The 20986-nt window shown below is 31.9% G+C and overlaps 1 protein-coding gene across 1 annotated transcript in view; it reads right to left on the bottom strand.

Annotated features, from left to right (window-relative positions):
• Positions 1–14824, bottom strand: part of DMD (dystrophin) — a 2219276-nt gene extending 2204452 nt beyond the window's left edge. Inside the window, exon 1 of the mRNA XM_051991017.1 lies at positions 14541–14824. Coding sequence (XP_051846977.1) covers positions 14541–14571 — 31 coding nt within the window. The 5' untranslated portion in view covers positions 14572–14824. The remainder of the gene's footprint in view (positions 1–14540) is intronic.
• Positions 14825–20986: the final 6162 nt, after the last annotated feature.

Below are 20986 nucleotides of genomic sequence, written 5' to 3'. Positions count from 1 at the left end.
GATGCAGATAGTGTCTTTTTAATATGTCCTTTATAGTTAAACTGGGTATTTATAATTGACAAAATAACTTATTTGCTCAGTCCTTCTTAAAACAATTGTGTTGTTACTACATTTAATGTTCTCTCAGTTCTGTTCATTTCACTTTCCATTATTTCTTGTAGTCTTTCCATGTTTTTCTAAAAGCATTGAACTCATCATTTCTTATAGCACAGTAGTATTCCATCACAATTGTATTCCATAACTTGTTTAGCCATTTCCCAGTTAATGGCTATCCCTGTAAATTCCAGTTATGGAAAGTAAACAAAACAAAACAAAAAGAACCAACTAATACTAATGATTACAGTCACATATTTCCAGCTTTTATCTTTTCTATTTGGCCTTTGAAATCATATAACTTTCATTCTAGTTAGGAAACAAAGTGATACTTAAGTATGACAAAGTAAAGAAGGGCTCTGGGGACATACATGAAATATAATATTTTATATGGTGCAATATAATAAGACAATGCTCAAGAAAATAAAACCCATCAAATGAAAGGATCCTTACAATTTCTTAATTTTGTGGATGTACATATTATTAATCTATTTCATTAAATCTCCAAATAGGAACTGACATAGTTTAGATTATATTCACAAAGAAATTCCATACTGATGGACAGAAAAAAAAATCAGGATTAACGTTGCCCATTCCCAAGGTACACTTTCTTGTTCATTATGAATGAAATGAATGTGTAATCTTTGATTGAAGAGAAGAGAGCATTATATTAGATCTCTGAAAAGATTTTTTAAAACAAGATACAATGAAGTATGATCTAAATCTGTAGCCTACAGTATTACTTATGCCAAGACTAGTTAAAAAGAAAATAATGAATGTAGAACAAGTTATTATTTATATGATCCTGATGGACTGGATATTATTAAACAGTCAATTATGCTGCCATATTAGAAAATTCCAAGTGTGAAAAACAAATATGATATTCATTAAGCCTTACTGTTAAAATTAAATTATCATCTATTTTGACCTTTCAGTTTTGGTGTTTTTACTTCCTTTTATTTTTCCTCTTTGAAAAGAAACACTTTTCATTTCTTTTTCAGCTTAATCAAGTAAAAGTGGTACTATATTCTTAACAGCAAATTCCATAGCAGTCATTTTTTTGGTTATTATTGATGTGGTATGAAAGTAGTATCTTTTTAAAAATTATTATCATTCATTCCTTTCTTACTTCATTGAATAAACTCTGTTGACCACCTGCTACTACATGCCAGGTGTTAGGTTAAGGTCTGCAGTATAATAATAATAACACAGTCTTTTGTCTCAAGTTGTTTTTTTTTTTTTTTTTTGCAGTCCAGTGAGGAAGAAAAATTATGTGCACAAATAGTTATACTACAAGTTATAATGTAAAAAGTCCTCTCAAAAAGAATACAATATAAGATTATTCCTTGCTAGAAAGCTAAGGTAAGCTTTCAGTAAGGATTGGACTCTTGAAGGATATACAAGGATTTAAGAGGCATTCTGGGTGAAGGGAATGGTTTAAACAAAGTTTGAAAAGGAGTAAAGCATGTCTCTACATCCATCCCTTTCATTTTTTCCTTGATTTCATCATTGAACTAAACTATTCTAAGATGTATCAAGATGTGTCATCAATCTAAGTGTTAAATCCAATGGTCTTTTCTCAATAATTATCCTTTTTGACCTCTGTTCAGTGTCTGAAAATAATGATCATTACTCATCTTATTTTTTTTTTCTTAGTATTTGCTCACATTGTATTCTCTTGATTTTTCTCTTACCTATTTGGTGTGTCTTTCTTAGTCCTGTGCTGGATAATCAAACATAAGGTTTGCCTATGAGCAAATATACTCCAGGCTTCTTTTCAGGCCCTTCCTTCTTCCCTTTTTACCTACTTCTTTCCCTTTCTGTCTTTTTTCTTAAGCTCTTCCCTGGAAAGTTTATAAATTTCTGAAAATATCAATAAATAAGCAGTAAGGGCCTCCTATATAGTGAACACTTTTCTAAGTAATAGGTATACAAAAAGAGACAAAAGACAATTCTTGCCCACAATGAGCTTATAATCTAATCAAGAGACAACAAACCATATACAAGATAAGTAAAACATAATTTTTAAAAGGAAGGCACTAAATTATAAGTGAGTTTGGGAAAGGCTTCCTATACAAGATAAGATTTTAACCATGACTTTAAGAAAACCAGTAAAACTAGTAGGCAGAGATGAGGAGATAGAACATTTCTGGTATCAGGGACAGCTAGAGAAATAATCTGAGTTGAGATATGAAATGTCTAATTTATTTAATATCAAGAGGGTCAGTATCCTTGATCCTTCCTGATGGATGAGTAGGTTATCAAAAAATAGAAAAAGTGTGTTTATGTCTGTGTGTATGTATGTGTGTTTGTGTGTGCAAGGAGATAGTTGATGAATGACTTTGAATATGAAACAGAGATTGTTGTATGGCAAGAGAAAACCATTAAACCATTAGCATTGTATTGAGTAGGGAGTGACATAGTTGGACTTGAGTAAATAATTATGAACTCAATTATAATTTCTATTCTGATGCTTTCGAAATGTGTACTCTCTTCATCTCCCATCTGAAATCCATTCTCACACTATACACTGCCTGATGGATATCTCTACCTAGATTAATACAAACTCAACACATCCAAAACAAGATTCTCCTACCTTACTCTCAATACATTTTTTCTTTTTAACATTTTTTCAGTTGGGATCATTTTTCTAGCCACCCAGGTTTGCAACATTTTAGCTATTCTCAACTCCTTACTCTCTATTACTTCCCGTATTTAATTAAATATTAAAATGTATCAGAACATTTATTTTTCTATTTTTTTATTTTCAATACACATTACTTTCTGAATAATGTTGGAAGATAAAACTCAGAACAAAAGGGAAAAAGCATGGGAGAGAAAAAACAAATAGATAAACAGAAAAAAGAAGGGAACATAACATATGTTGATTCACATTCAATCTCAATAGGTCTTTTTTTTGGATGCAGATGAAATTTTCTATCCAAAATTTGTTGGAATTGCCTTGGATATCAGAACATTTCTTATTTCCAATAACATTTTCCCAATCACATAGTCACTACTTTAATTCAGGCCCTTTCCCCTAGACTATTATCCTAGCCTTCTATTATTTACTTATTTTTCTGACTGAAAGTAAAAAGCAGTTTGACCATGGAAAAACCACCAGTCACTTAACCTCCAGATTAATTAATCTCTGGAGTTAGGAACAATCTTTTTTTTTTTTTTTTTTTTTTTTTGAGTTCAAACCTGATTTCAAACACAAGTCATTTAACTACCTTTGCCTTAGTTTTCTGATCTATAAAATTATCCAGAGAAGGAAATGGCAAACCAATCTAGTATCTTAACCAAGAAAATGGGGCCAGGGGAACCAAAAATAATTGAAAAACAGCTGAATAATATCACTGGATTTATAAATTTTATAATTTATAAATTTATTTTATAATTTTTATAAATTTATAAAGACAAGTAATATAGCACCCATGAATTTAAGAAGAAAGGAAGGTCAGGAAGAAAGGAGGGAGTCAAAAAAGGGTGGACAGGAACACTAACAACTGTATAACTTGTAAAGTGAAATAAATACAATGGAGCGGTTAAGGACAGAATAGTTTCCATTCTTACTCATAAACTTACTATTTCTCCTTTTAATTCTAACTAGATTGTCCCTTTTTGGCCTCTCCACTTCCCCTTAGCCCCAAACAAGAGGCAGATTTCTAATCTAAAAAGCTATATGAATCTTATGTGTCAGCGCCACAGTTATTTATCCTGATCAAAGGTCCACTATCCTTCCTTCTTTGGTTTTCTAATATCTTTAATTATGTAACAGAACTTTCTTGTCTGTTTTCTAAAAAACATGGGTTCGATTCACTAATGTTGGAAATGTTTTTCCTTTTCAACTCTGCCTACTGATTTTCCTGGCTTATATTAAGTTCTAGCTACACTCACATCTTCTACAGGACTCTTTGATTCTAGTGCTTTTTCTTTGTTAGTTATTTCCTACTTATCCTTAATATAGCTTGATTTAATTTATATTTATCTATGTATTAGCTCCTTTACTACAGTGGAAACTTTTTTCCCCCTCCCTTCTCTTCATATTCTCAATACTTAAGGAGATTATTCTTCCTGAATTCAACTCTGGCCTTAGACATTTATTATCTAGACAAATCATTTAATCCTGTTTGCATCAGTTTCCTCATCTGTCAAATGAGCTGAAGAAGGAAATGTCCTACAACAAAAGTATCTTTGCCAAAAAAAAAAAAAAATCCCAATGGAATCAAAAAGAATTAAACACAACTGAAAACAATTGAACAACAACTTAATGCAATTCCTGCCACAAAATAGTAATAATATTTCCCAATAAATTTAAATTCTTATTTTTATCCTCTGCAATCACAAAAATATTGTTGTACATCTGACAGATGCTCATTATATGTATTTTTTAAAATCCCAAATAAAAAATGGTGTAAAGAGAAAAAAAAGAGACAGAGAGACAGAGAAATAAAGACAGAGTCAGAATTAGAAAAAGACAGAGAGGGCACAAAAGCTTGACTTCAAAGAAGAGCCAAGACAATATAACACCCTTGCTTTTTTGAAGGGGTAGGGAGTCCACAAGCTTAGACCTCTGTAAATAATGTAAGATTTTTTTTCAATCTATTAATCAGCTTTGATGATTTAAAAAAAATTATAAAGTATAGAACTCTGAAAGTAGGGAAAAGTGAAAATCTAGGTGATACTTTAAAAAAAGGGTATTAAAAAAATCTATCTTAAAGGAAGAAAAAAATATGCACTAAAGGGGTGTGGAAGAGGAACTTATAAGATCTCAGCATTGGAAATGACCTGGACTAATACCCTTTCTTTTCATTATAATCATGTGATTGACGAAAATATCAACTACATTAACATTGCATTTAAGCCTGATATTTTTATTAAGTGACCAGATATTCTCTCTCATCTTCCTCTCTTATGTTCTCTTGATGCTTTAGATATGAGAAAAACTCAATGGGGAAAAAAAAATCACATTATTTTCATTAATCTTTTGTTTCCTCTGTAATCCCATGTCTTTTTTTTTTTTTTTTTTTTACAAACATTAGATAGCTAGTTGGTACAGTAGATATGGTGCCTGTTTAGTGTCAGAAAAATTGATCTTCCTGAGTTCAAATCTGGCTTAAGATACTTATTAACTGTGTGACCTTGGACAAATCACTTTGACCCATTTATCTTAATAACAATGAGTAAAAAATGGAAATGGCAAAGCACTTCAGTATATCTAACAAAAATTTCCATAGTCTTAATTATCTTGTAAAATAGACCCATGGGAGAAAATAAGCAAACAAATAAATAAAATATAAAATGGAAAGAAGAAAAGAAACAAACAAACAAGAGAGAAAAGAAAGAAAGAAAGAAAGAAAGAAAGAAAGAAAGAAAGAAAGAAAGAAAGAAAGAAAGAAAGAAAGAAAGAAAGAAAGAAAGAAAAGAAAGGAAGGAAGGAAAGAAGGAAGGAAGGAAGGAAAGAAGAAAGAAAGAAAGAAAGATAGATCCTGACCTAGAATAATAGGATCCACACTTGGATTGGACTATATAATCCACAGATATTGAATACAACTCCTTTGCTTTCTTAATGAGGAAATTGAGATCCCGAGTGGATAGATGTTTTGTACAACTACATGTTTCAAAACCATGGTTCTCTGTAATATGCTGAATTTTAACAAGACTAGATTATTCATCATTTCTTTACCCTTGAATACTCTTTATCATATGTGTAAACCAAATGTCTCACACATTTTGGCCTGATGAAATCCTTCTTTCAATTATGACTCAATTCTGAAACAATTCTTTCATAAAACCATTCCAGGATCTGGAAACTAAAAGTGGTCCTTCCTTCTTGAATTTTTCATATCTTTCTTTTGAATCTTTCCTGTATACTTAGCATAATATTTACATTAAAATTATTTTGAATATTTTCACCTACCCCTTTTAATTTCAGAAGGCCCATGGGGTAGAGATTGAATCTTATTTTTATTAAAAGTATATTACTGGACAGCTAGATAGCACAGTGGGGGTAGTTAGATGGTGTAGTAGATAGAGCATTGAAGTCAGGAGGACTTGAGTTCAAATCTAACCTCAGATACTTCACCCAGGGCAAATCACTAAACCCCAATTGCCTTAAAAAATATTGCTAAAATTAATTTTGTATAATACACTTTATTATTCTACTTTTACATCTCTCTGTTCCTTTTCTCCCTAAATCTGTATGTCTCTAAATCTAAATGGCAGAAGAATTCAAGATCAGAGGTACAACTTTCCAGATAACTATGGAGTAGAACCTCCCTGAATATAAGTACTCATGGGCAACAAAATGCTCTTCCCTCATTATAATTCCAGATAAGGTGGATAGTCTATATCAGTGGTTCTCAAAGTGTAGTCCAAAGAATTGTTGGGGTCTCTGAAACCTTTTCAGAGGGTCTACAAATTCAAAATTATTTTTTATTTCTAATATAGTAAATAGCTATAAATATAACCCATGTGAACAAAAACTCTTTGAACAGATCCTCGATAGTTTTTTTTTTTTTTTTAACAACATGAAGATACTGAGAACAAAAGTTTGAGAACCACTGGTCTATATATTTGTTTTGGGAGGGTTAAGTATTTTGTTTCGGGGGGATAATGAGTTTATTATGGGACAAGTACTGTGTTGAGCTTTGAGGAATACACAGAAAAGCAAAAATATCCCCTATCCTCAAGGTTCATATATATTCTAATGAGAAAGAGAACATACAAGATATTACACATATCCATGACTAGAGCTTCCTAGTGCTTCTGCACAATTTTGCTGGTATTTAAGGTAAATTGTCAGTGTGTTTCCTAAGCATTTTGCCCACTTTAGCAGATTTAAGAATAATCAATTTTACTAATGGTTCTCAAGAAATTTTAGACACTACTTCAATAAGTACCTATGTTAACTAAAATAGCATGTTAAATAAAATGCACACCTACTTTGTCATGTCTATGCACATTCACTATTCTCTAAAGAATGATTTCTCATATTCTATAACAACTTCAACCAAGCAATTGAAATTCAGTCTATGATAAATGTTTTACACTGAAGGCTCATTTCATTATACGGTAGTCAGTTGAAATGGGATTTCCGTAGAATGTATTTTTAGGATGTGCAAAGCCCAGGAAAATTCTGAATAAATTACATAATTTAAATATTTATTAAAGATTTTCTACATAAGGCTACATTTCAGTCAGATCACCCAGGAATAGCCTTGTGAGGGTGGAGTAAGTGTTTGAAGGGAGGGGAGAGCAATTAAAAATAGAAGTCCTTGCTGTTTTGAAAGTGGTACACTCATTCACAAAGTCCATAAATTAGTGATTGAAAAAGGAAAAAAAAATTACCCATAAATCCTCTCATTATCCTTTAGCCCTCCCCCACCCAACCCCACAACACAATGAATGTCTCTGGAGGCTTTAATTTCTGAATAAGTGATGTAGGTGACACAAATTGTCATATGATTCAAACTAAGTTCCCCAGAGTGCAGAGATCTTTGGAGGATAGACCTTGGATAGCTTTTACAGCATTGCCTTTACCCAGCACAAAGTGGGTGTGTGGGGCTTAATCCTGAGGAATCTCTTGGCTCCTCAGCAGCTGTTCACATGACAACTTCTGCCTTGCCCTTCAATCACAGCTAGATCTACAGTTCCCAGCTGTCTGCACTGTCCATAAGCCTTTACTTTATTTAACCTCCAAGAGGCCAAAAGCTCTCCTTAGAGCCCTTACCACTTTTTTCTATCTCTCTTAAATATCTTTTCCACCCAAATATGCTGAAGTTCAAGGATTCCACCCCTTCCAAGGCATAGAAGTGGAGGCTGTTTTGCTTTATATTCATACTTAAAGATATAGCTACTCCTAAGATCAATATAGTCTTTAAAAAATGATGGAAATTTGTCATATATGAAAAAACCTTGATTTTTCAATACTACAATTCTTGCTTGCACTCTGACTTCCTTTACTATTTCATACGTCCTTTCACAGTTTCAGAGGATTGAAATCCACATTTGTAGGAGCGAGCTCATCTGCCCTTTAAGTCAGAGGTAGAGAACTACTGCTGCTGAAAGCTGATAAGGGAGGAGACAAGCTGTGTGTGAATTTTTTTTTAAATGGTGCCAAGAATGAGCAAAAAGCAACTGATGTTTATGTCCATTTATAGTCTTGATATCAGCCTTACTGAGTAGAAGCAGCTGGGTAAAGAGAGGGATCTGAAACAGAGAAACAGATATGTGAAGGCTTTTAGATAGTTGCCTTATAATGGCACAGCCTTCTTATGCACAAAATGAGATCATATGTCTATTATGGGCTCAATAGATAATCATTCATTAAAAAAAATCAAATTATCTGTGATTAGAGAGCTCAAATAATTAAAAGTTACAGATAAACTGGGGTGGTTAAATAGCCTTGAGATGAAATATTAAATTATTTTTGCATATGTGAATAATGATAGCTGTGAATATAGGTTTGGGACTTCTATAAGACAGATCCAAAAGCACCAATAATTATGATAGGCATTTCATAAATAAGCATCCTTTTTAACTCTGTAAACTCTTAATGAAAAACTCATTCCACAGTATTAGCATCCAGCATATTATTAAATGGATTAGAACCAAACTGTGATATGTCTGTAGTTGGTTTGCAACTTCATAAATCAATTTTCTTTTTTCTTTCAATGTTGGCATGGCCCACATATATGCATACGTACACACATATACATATATATGACACCCACATAAAATATGTACATAATATTCCCTAGAGATTTTCACTCATTATTTTTGAGTTCAGATATAACAGTAGATTTCTGTTAGATTTCTATTTCTATATTCTATTTCTATTCCTTCTTTTATAAGGTTAATTAATAAAAATATCACGGAAGTTTCGACTTTTTATGTTTGTATTTATATTGTGGAAAGTAAAACAAAAGAGAATAAATATTTCATAAGAACATAATCCATACTATGATAACTTCATCATTTTACAGATGAAGAAATTGAAAACACATAACAAGTAGGAGAATCAGAACTTGGCAGTACTTCTTTTCAAATATTTATAGCCATTATTAAATACATTTATTATATATTTCATTGAGACTCTAAAATGACAGTTACTTCATTTTTAAAAGTAATTTTATTTTACAATAAAATTTATTTTATAATAACAAAACAGCTATTTTATTTTATTTTTTTAAAGATGGCATTACCAGAAGTGGGTGAATACTCATAGGAATGAGAAAGGGGGAGAGCAGAAAAGGAAGCAAAAGGAGGGCAGAATTGGGGGAAGGGTGACTTGATCCCACAACAGACTTTTACTAACACCTGTTTTGTGGATACTGGATGTTACTGAGAATAACAGGCGGATGCCAGCAGCTGAGGCCCAGGACAAATCACAGAGAAGCTGGTTTAAAATAAACATAAAGACAGTGAGGGGAAAAGAAATCATTGAGGAGTCCTGTTACCAAATGCCTACAATATAAGGCAATGGATCTAAGCTGACTTAAAGACATTAAATCCAAACCATTATTTTATAAGTGGGGAAATCGAGTCCCATAATAATGATATCATAGTGCATTATGATATAGTGTTACACAGTTATCAAGTGAACTACAGTCTTTTCATTTCTACTCCCCAGATCCACAAATTACTTTGTATTAAATCTCTCCAAAAGTTCCCTAATGCAATCATTCTCATGAAATGTCAGGCTAGTACTTGGTTGAGTCCTAGAAAGAAATGTTTCTTCTCTCCTACACTGCAGCCTATGACCTTCACAACAAAATGCTCCAATATGAACTAGCTCCTTTGATAAAGAGAATGCAAGCCTCCAAGGACTTGGAGCAGTTCCTTGTGAAAAAAGAAAACTGTTGCCTCACTCTGAATCCAATCAAAACCTGAATGTGCTGGGTAAAAAATAAACCAAGGACATCATTGTTCCTTCTTATTGTGTCCTGGCTTGCCTTCAAATTGCATACTTAGTATATCTGAAATCACTGAACCACATCTATTAAGTGAACTCCTCATCATTTCAATCAATGTATGTTTTCAGAATAAAAAGCAGAAATGATAAACTCTAATCATCTTATATTCACCCTACTTTGTAAACAGCATTAAGTTGAAGGCTGTCATAGAAGGGCAATATCATTATTATTTTAAAGAATTGGTACCAACTTTACTTTAGAAGTTGTTTTATAATAAACAAAGCAGACAAAGTAACACTTCTATCACTTTGTCTTCAAGGTCAGATATAATCATTGGTTTATTTTTTCTTTCTGTATGACTAAGTATGAACTACAGGGAAAAATCCTATTTTAAGGAGAAGATAGCAAGAGAGATCATTAAAAAAGGAAAAATTAGAAAGTCACAGAATTTAAGAGTTGGAGATAAGTTCAGGTAAGCTCCAGACTACTTTTTCTATGTAAGGAATCTTGAGCAAAATCTTTAATCTTAAAATATGTATATATGCATACATGTGTATGTGTGTGTATCCAAATCTATAGCTACCATCACAGTAGATTTTAAATAAAGTATTTATATTGCTATTCATGACATAGTGAACAGAATATTGATCTTGAAGTGAAGAAGGCCTGGTTTCATAATCCAGCCTCAGATATTTTCCAGCTGCTTTTTCCTAGACAAATGACTTAACCATTTATTAATATCAGTTTCTTAGCTATTAAAAGGATTCAATGATAAAACTTACCTTAGAGTGTTGATCACATAAAATAATTTTTGTGCAGTGCTTTGTAAATGCTGAAGCACAATATCAACATTAGCTATTACTAAATTTCTATACTATATTGTTTAGAAAGTTACCCTCAGAATCAGAGAGACCTTTTGTTAATGTTAATGTTAATGTTAAATGACAAATCTGTTATTTGGGGTATATGATAAAATTGTCAATATTCTAGGCAACTTTGAAAGATTAAATTTCAAAGGACATTCTCGATTGCATCAGCAGAAGTTTTCACACTGGGAACCCCTTAAAGAAATACCAAAGAAACCATAAATCTATGCCCTTGTCTACACATTTTAGTATTGCATTTACCTTTCAAGATATTGTGTATGAGATAATGAGACAAACAGTAGCTTAATAAAAGTTATGATAAATCATCTTAATAAACCAAAAAAATACTAAAGAGGGTGCAAAGAGGAGGGACAAGAAAATTACTTTGTATTATTCCAGTGATAAAGTGAAAGATTAAAATAAAACAAAATGCATGACTTTCCTAAAGAACAAAGGTTTCATTATCTCTCTTATTAAACTTCAACTGTGGATAAAAATTTTAGTTTTTTTTAAACATATGACCAGTGACTTTGAATACAGATTTTAATGTATTTCAAATGAGCATTTGGTACTCCAAGCCAGAAAGAGATATTCTACTTCATATTTGTCTTCATTTAAGAATGTGTACCTAGTTAATAAGTAATGATTATGTATTAGAATCTACTAAACTCTTTCCCCTTAAGCACACAACTTAAAAAGTAGGTTTACTTTGGAGAGCAGCTAGATGGTGTAGGGGGTATAGCTCTGGGTCTAGAATAAGGAAGATTTATATTCCTGAGTTCAAATTGGCCTCAGACACTTGTTAGTTTTGGTACTCAGAGACGATCATTTAATCTTCTTTACTTCCTTACCTTCTCCTATAAAATGAGCTGAAGAAGGAAATGACAAACCATTCCAATATCTTTTCCAAGAAAACCCAAAATATAATCACAGTTAGACATATTGAATAACAACAAAATTAGGTATCCTCTGTATGTTATTCTTAAATCCACAAAATTCTCCTAAACCTATTATGTTACTCTCTCTTTCCCTGTTTCTATACATATATGTATGTATGCATAACTATGGATATACATATACACATATATTTATATACAGATAGATATGTATATATAAACATATATATGTTTATATACATAAACAGATTTGTACACATATAAACAGATTTATAAAATTGAATATGTAAAGTACTTTGTAAACTTGAACTCATCTCTATATACTTGTTTAAAATTATTATATGTATATAGATAAGTAGAATCTGTAATAGATAATGAGAGTGAAGATCATCTTGTATTCAGTCCTGATAAGATTATGAAGTTAGGAAAATAAAATACAAAGGCATGCTACATAGCAGATTGAACTGGGTATCAGTCTTATTGACAGTATAGTTCTGTCTATTACCCTTGGAATAGTTCAGTAAAACTATAGCATGATATTCTATCTCTCATTCTATATTCAAAAGAAAGACAATCTTGAGATTCAAAATAGTCATATGTTCTTATGGAAAATCATATGTCATGACTTTCCTCGTTTAATTTTATGAATGTCAAATGTTATCATCAACATTAAACAGTGCATCCTCTAAGACACTGAACTGTTGGTTTAAATGTTAAAGTACTTTCTTACTTTTTCTAATGATCACAGTTTTAAACATTTAAATAGAGCATCTACAATAGCTTCACCAATAATAAGAATAATACTATATTATAGCCACACAAGTCTATAAGGAGCCTTGGATCTGTAATCAAAGACCTGCATTTAAAACCTGGCTCTTCCAAATACAGTATGTCTTTAGGCAAGTGGCATAATTTCTCTGGCTCCAATTTCCTCATTCATAGTATGGTAAAGATGGTTTACATGGAACTTAAAATCCTTTCATGCTTTAAATGAGTAAATCACATAGTTTTAGATTTAAAAGGAACCTCAGGTGGCATCCAGACAAATTTGTACCTATCAATACTCTCCACACAACAAACCCAAAAAGTCATTCAGAGTACACTTGAAGAATTCTACTGAGGGCGAAATTAACCTCTCACTGGAATTTATTCCACTTTTGGATAAAGTAAATGATATAAATTTTCCTGTTTCTTTCATACTCTAATAATTATGTATTTAAGTTTTATAATTGTATCAGAGTTATCAGAGATTATAAGACTCATAAATGCAGGCCTATAAGTCATGCCTTTCTTTTTGAAAATGAATACAATTCTCTTTTTATTTTTCCTCTAAATATTTTTAAGATCATCTAATACAAAAAAATGTATTTAGATATGTTATCAAAGATTAAGCACCATGATATCTGTACCATATGCAAATATACACATATATTATTGAAATTAATTGAACTCAAGAGAGAAAAAAAATTACACTGGAACATAACCTTGGTGATTTTAACACAACTTAGAATAATAAAGAAATAATCAAACATATATATTCCAAAACCAGGAGCTATTGATATAAAATAATTCATTCCTTTCCACAAAATTTTCTCAGTAAAACTTTTTTCTTTCCTTGAAATTGGTGAACAGTTACTGAAATTACTAAACTTATTCCCCCTCCTAAATATAGTCACAGTCTTCCCATATATTGTAAAATGGTGATAATCTTAGATCCATAAGAATTAAGATACAAGAAAAACAGCCACACATATCTCTTAAGGAACTGAGTCAGCCCATATCTTTGAAATAGATTTTTCTCATATATATATATATATATATATATATATATATATGTATATATATATATTTCTTTTACTTGCATGTTGCAATAAAAGTCTTAAATGCCCTAGAGGTCATGATTTGTTTCAAAATAAAGATGCTAAAGAGTTGGTCTTGGAATAGAGGCAAACCAACACTGTCTGAGTAAAAAGAGCTTAGTCACCATAGATATAAAACATGAATAGTATTTTAAGCTAACTTTACTACTAAATATAGTTATCCCCCTGCCAAGTTCTAAGATATTTCCTCAATCCAGAAGGTATTTTTTCATACCTAAAACAATTCATACTTGAGTACTACCTAGAAGTGGAAGTAGAAGACAATGTCTTAAAATGATGAATGGTAAATTATCTTGTAAAATAGGAGAAAGCTGAATAAATCTTTCCATTACATTCTTTCTAATCCATCTCATCTTATATTAGTTATAACAAATATAGTTTTATCCTAGACTCTTCCTCCCCTTTTTCAAAGATAGTTCTTAGCATTAACTAGGAATATGACAGATAACTATAATAGAACAAATCCTCACACAAATACATAAAATTAGATAAATAAATATACACAGAGAACAATAAATATAAGTGAAAACAAAAATAAAATAGCCCTAGAATATAATGTGTAGGAACAAAAAACATGATGCAAATAAGAACACCTAACTACTACTTTTAACACAAAGGTATTTAACACCATTTATATATAGGATGAATTTCTTTCTACAATGTAAGTTTTCTTAATTCAGCATATTTATCTATATGTAATTATATTTGTATATGTGTATATATTCATTATTGTATATAGTACAAGTGCACTTATATTGACTAATTACTTCCTATCTAATTTCCTTTCATGAGCGTATATTTTTCTTGTAATATTAGGCATATTTAAAGTTACATCAAAACACAATAATAATAAAAAAGTAAAACTTTTAGTTTATTTATACTTACAACAATCTTCTACTTCTTCATACCAAATCATTTGGGCAAAAATAAAAATATCAAGGCAGCAGTGAATATCTTAATGAAATGTACTCCAGTACGTTTTTCAGACTTAGGCCAGATAATAATAAGAAACCAAAGTAGCCTTCCAGAAAATTAAAAAAAAATTAAATAAAGTCCTCTCTGTTTTTTTTTTAAGTTTATCTATGAAATTAACTGCTTCTACGATCTGAATCCTGAAGGGGAGAATGAGTGAGCCTAACTCCCTAAGAGTCAGTCGATGTAGTAACTGATGCCAGGATTCCGTAGAGGTCCCTAGATGTTTCAAATTCCAGGAGCTGCGCAGAAGCAGTCAGCTGGGCTTCCCTCAAAACAAGTTGGTTTCCCATAATAGGACTGTCCATGAACTCTACATATAAGGCTCTGCTTCCAGGATGGCATGCACTGTATAATGAAATCAAAAGATGACCAACAGCTTCCTTATTAACTAGCAAGCCAAAATAGTACAGTAGTTAGAGTACTGCACTCCATGCTTCTTAAATACAGGATTGTTGTGAAAAGTTTTAATAAGAATGCCTAAATATATTCCCCAAAATCATAGAATTTTGTTAATCCTTATCAATAATACATTTTCAAAAGCTTCTTTTCTTTCAATTCAAATGCACTTGCTGTCTTTTTTTTTCCTGACTGACATGCAAATGCATGCTTAGAATGATTTGTGCATGAATTATATATCCAGAGAATACAAATATTAATTTGCTTCCCTTGAGATCCAATCAAAAGTCGTAAATTGATGATTCAAACAATCCAGAGTTTAGTATAAGTAAGAGAAAGTTACAATAGAGAGCTATAAGAAGAATATGTGTCTTTGGGGAGGAGTTACTCATTTAAATAGAAGAATAGAAACTTTTTTGGGGAAAATCAATTTAAGTTTCAGGTAAAACTAAAACTTCTTTCCTATTCACATACACTTTCTTAAATTTATTTGCTAACAACAAAAATGCCATTTTCTTTGATATTAAAACAAACAAGTTGAGCACAAGTAAAAATATTTCAGTGTAGAATTTGAATAATTTTGATTTGATTTGCACAGTAGATGTTCCCAAGAAATCATTGAAGATCTGCAATTATCTGCAAGGACTTTTAAAAATGATTGAGTAAAGTATTTTACTTTTACATTTTACAAATAAAGGTATTGAGGCACATAGAAGTTAAATGTTGAAGATCATGTACTTAATGGTAGATTTTGGTGCTGAAAATGAAAACACCTGCTTTCTTCTCCCAAATTCTGTTCACCAAATTGATAACCAAGTATTTACTTTGCAAAATATATCTAGGTGTTGCAATGAATATAACACAGGGCTGGGACTAAGGAGAACTTAAGTCCCTAAAGTCAAATTTGGCTTCAGAAGCTGTCTGACCCTGAAGAAATAATTTAAATCTGTTTTCCTTAATTCTTTACCTGTAAAAGAAACTGAAGGAGGAAATGGCAAACCTTAGCCAAAAAAATCCTCAAATGGTATCACATAGATGCTATGAAATGACTGAACAACAAAATTAACTCTCTGTATATATATATGAATGTGTATATGCATGTGTGTGTGAGTTTGTATGTGTAACAAACATGTGTATGTTTGTATGTGAGGAGAGACAACAATCCTGTATTTAAGAAGCATGGAGTGCAGTACTCTCACTACTGTACTATTTTGGCTTGCTGGTTAATAAGGAAGCTGTTGGTCATCTTTTGATTTCATTATACAGTGCATGCCATTCTAATTTTTATTATAACAAAGTAACTCAATATTCAAAGAAATCCCTTGTTGCTTCCTTTAGAAATAAAATTCATTTGAAATGCTAGTTAATAAAATTTAAGTCTAAATTTTCTTAAGGGAGGAAAATCTACATCAGTAAGAAAAAAAGTATTAGATGATTGACAATATTAAGTGATTAGTTTAGATTGGAAAAATAATAAAAAAGATATATAATATTGTGACTAAAGGAAAAGGCTTTCTTAAGTATTAGTTATGTCTTTTTATTATGTCCCTTCATAGAATAATCATTAAGTAATACTTTCTGTAAGAGAAAATGAAATATAAATTGTTACAATCTTAAAATGTACTTGCTTTGCACTTATTAATAAGTATTGTTGTAATAGATGCAATACTTCTGTTCCACACTAACTAGATTCTGTTGCCTGTGAATAGGTGAGCAGGTGCGGGATAGTAATTAAGATAAAAGAATATTTGAATAATTTTGTATATTCTAATTCTATGATTCTAAATGATGCTAAATAAGATCTCTGAAAGAATGTGTTCCATATCTATGGATCAAAATATCAAACAGAAACAAGGCTTACTGGCATCTACACCTCTAAATATATTCAAAAAATACATGACCCCTGAGACATGACATAAATGTTATATCCACAAATTATGTGGTTCTCAATATGCTAATAGCTTCAAATTTAAAAATGAAACCCACACTACACATTTATTTAACATGCATTAAAGTTGCAGACACTGATCCCCTGGTCCACATCCTGATCAGTATTCATTCAGTCCATCAATAAGCATTAATGAAATGCTTACTATATATTAAGTGCTGGGGATATAAAGACAAAGGTTGCATAGTTCTTGTCCTCAGGACATATATTCCTCTATTTTCTTCAGGATCTTTGCAACATCCATAGCCATACTGTATTGAAATGAGATATGCAAAATAAATAAATAAAAACTAGGAGACTGAAGCCATCTTCTTCTTGCCCTGAGAATCACAAGCAGAGCAGACTAGGGTTAGGAGAGAAGGGTTTTGATTTGTTTGTTTGTTTTGGTTTTTGAGGCAATTGGAGTAAAATAACTTGCCCCAGGCGTACAGCTACTAATTATCTGAGGTCACATTTGAACTTAATGTCAGTGCTGTATATTTTAAAATTTCCCCAAATGCTACCATTATTAACTAATCAATAAATATCATATACATATTATTCTATTGTCTCTTGCTTCTTTGATGAACTTACAAATTCATTAAGAATATATGAGTAAAATAAGATGAGCTATAGGACTGCCCCGAAAGAGGAATATCCCAACTATTCACCTTTACTACCATGGATGAAAATACTCCAAATTCCAAGTAGCATATGAAACAACTGAAAAATATTAAATCACATTATTAGTAGGTGCTAAATTGGGCAGAACTAATCGTAAGCTTTAAAAAAAAACTCAGATAAGGGCTTCTTTCATTTCATTCATTCACAATTTTTATAATGCAAATTTACTACTATTAGAAGGGAATTTTTAAAAATAATAAAAGTATCACAAAGATAAATAGGAAATAGAAATACTTCATAAAAAATTGAATGTCAGAATTGGAGAGATCTCAGCAAGTGTCTAGTCTAACTCAAACCTTCAAAAGAATGATCTCAGCCAGAAAACATACTGGTGATTTACTGATGTTCGCTTAAAGGATTCAAATAATCAAGCTATTACTTCTCAAAGATGTTTCTTCCCCTGTGGGGGTAGTATAATCCCTTGATGTTGATGTTGAGGCTGACAATGACACACTCTGACAAATGACATTATAATCCAGTTAATAATAGACTAGCCCACTAAATCTAATACAAAGAGAATTAATTAAATGAGATATAAAGTAGTATAGGAGTCAAAGGACTAAAAGAGAAATTCATATGGTTTGCAGAAGTTTTTCAGTATTGGTTTAAAATGGTCTCTATTCAATTGGCAATATTTATGCATGGAATGGATGAGAGGAGAGAAATAGCAACAATAAAAGATAGAATAAAATAAGAGGAAAATAAGCTAAAATAAAGGCATAGCCTCTGGAGAATAATGAGAAAATGAGTGGAAAAAATCTATTAGGGTCCTGCAAACCTGAGTTTGATTACTAGTTCTGTCACTGATTTCCTGAATATTTTTAGGAAAATCATTCCTTATGAAATATATTGTTACTGAGGGCAGGAATCATTTCATGATTGTTGGTTTTTGTTTGTTTGTTTTTACCTGAAAATTAGTACCGCGCTTGACACATAGAGGACTAATAACAAACATAATAATAACTGGCATTTATATAGCACCTGCTATGTGCCAGGCACTCTGTTAAGTGCTTTACAAACTTTATTTCATTTGATTCGATTCTTAAAATAACCCTGGGAGATAATGAGCAATTATCATTAGCATTGACCAGGATCATTCATCTCATAAGAATTTGAGCATGCACTTGAACTTAGGACTTCCAGACTCTAAGGACAGAATTCCACCCACTGTTCCATCCAGCTGCCTCTAATTAATGCTTGTTGATTAATTGATTAATATCCATTTTGGGACCTCGGTTTCCTAATTTGTAGAAATGAGTAGGTTGTTCTACATGTTCAGTATGATTCCTTCCATATATAATATTATCTCTTTCTGTGCCATAGTGGCTATTTACACTAGAAAATAGAGGAAAATACTTGGATTATAATGATAAACATAACAGTATAGTACCAGGATGATTACTTTTGATTCAACAAATAAAAAAAGTCAGATCTTGTAGATAAAGCTCATGTTTATCAAGTGTAATATAATTTGCTAGATATTGAGGAAAAAAATGAAAAAAAGGCAGCCCTTACCATCAAACATAAATTCTACTAAGTGTGGGTAAGAAGTATGTGATATATAACTGGCTGAAAAAAAAATTAGGTCAAGCCAAGATAAGAAAAATAACTTTTAGGATGTGGCAACTTCACTGAACAGTGAAGAAAGCTGTGACTCTAGATACTTAAAGAAAAAGTGAATTCTAGGAATGTAAGTGGCATGTACAAAGGAAAAAAGAAGGGAAATTCCAAATCTCCTTTGCCAAATGGCAAATTTAGGGAAAAGCTAAGTAGTCTAGTTTGGCAGAAATATAGAATGAATGGAGCAGAATAATATTAAAAATATCTGGGGAGATGGGAATATGACTGCATAGCTATGTCAATTTCCCAGAAGAAACTCTTCTAATGTAGAATCAAAAGGAAGTCATTGAAGACTGTGGAACAGAGACCAAGGGTATAGCATAGAATTATAATAAGTTGACAGCTTTCTGAAGGATGGATTAAAATTTAGGTGATAGGTGGATTAAATTATCTGGCCTGCAATAAAAAAAGATTAGGGCAGAGCTCTGAGCCAGTGGCACTTTATTGGTTTATGGTCCTTTTTTTTGAAGTGCACCTCACGTCTTCCTCATGATCTGAGATGTCCCCTCTTTCCAAGGCACTATTTTTATAGGACTAGATGTCCAGTCATTCAAGAACAGCTATATACAAATACAGGATAATTCCATTGATTGACATGTGGTTCATAAGCTAAAATAAGCAAAATAATATGTCAGCAGGGTCACAAGTTGGGTGAAGCAAAGAACATCTCCACACAGAATGAACGGGCTTCTTCTTAGTTTGGCCAGGAGCGAAAAGTACAAACTATCACAGTCACTTTAGTGGTCATATGATGGTCACTTGTTCCTATTGGACAAGAGATTGGTCAGGAGGTACAAAATTATTTTGGAGGACTTTCCATGTAGTTGTAATCTCTGCCATGCTAGGCTTGGTCACCATGACAAACTAAAACAAGGGTAGACAGCTTCTAATTAACTTCTTATGATTAAACAAGTGAAGTTAAAATTTGCAGCTCACAACTCTGGAGTCTTATATACAGAACATTGATATGATTCCATCAAACTGATTAATACTGATTGGAATAGAGTAGGTGTACAAATGAATTATTTCTCACTGAGTGTTTGGTCTCAACTGGATTGTTCTTGAAGAGGACCAAAATAAAATCACTATATTAGACATGTTATAGGAAGAAATGGTCAAATGGTATGGTGATATCTTTTGATTTGTGCATAAATTGGATTTAAGTGAAAGAAGTACACAAATTCTTTGGCCTCACTCTCTTGAGTCACCACTGTCCAGTGGCAGGACAGAGTCAAGACTATTGGTGATGTCTTGAGATGCAGTGGATAACCTTCATGTCTTTGACACCTAACCAACTTTAAGTACTCCATAACACTTGCTTCACCTGCACATTCCACAAGGGGAAGTCTTTACATGCTTGTGGTAGATAGTATCTTATTCAGTGGAGGGTTTGAGACACCTTGGTTACTCAAAGCATACTTTAACTCATCCGCCAAAACATTTGCCACTGTGCATGCTATGGCTTCTTGGAGCCACAAGGGAGAGTTAGGTGGGTCAGGGGGACACCAAAGGTGGAAAGCAGCTCTGTCAAGGACTCAGCAGCGCTCATTCCAAAATACTGCTCTTTCTTGAACATACCCTACAACCTTCTCACAGTGACTAGATATGTGTAGCACCCTTATCAAATTAAGGAAATTAGGAACAAGAATATGTTTTATTTCAAAGTTATACAATCTCTTTTGATTATGTTGATATCCAAATATCCAGGAGAGATGTCTAAAAAGGAATT

This window comes from Antechinus flavipes, chromosome 3 (genome assembly GCF_016432865.1).
Source record: "Antechinus flavipes isolate AdamAnt ecotype Samford, QLD, Australia chromosome 3, AdamAnt_v2, whole genome shotgun sequence".
NCBI classification, from domain to species: Eukaryota; Metazoa; Chordata; class Mammalia; order Dasyuromorphia; family Dasyuridae; genus Antechinus; species Antechinus flavipes.
Note: the sequence above shows the minus strand (reverse complement) of the source record. Positions and strands in the feature narration are given on the sequence as shown.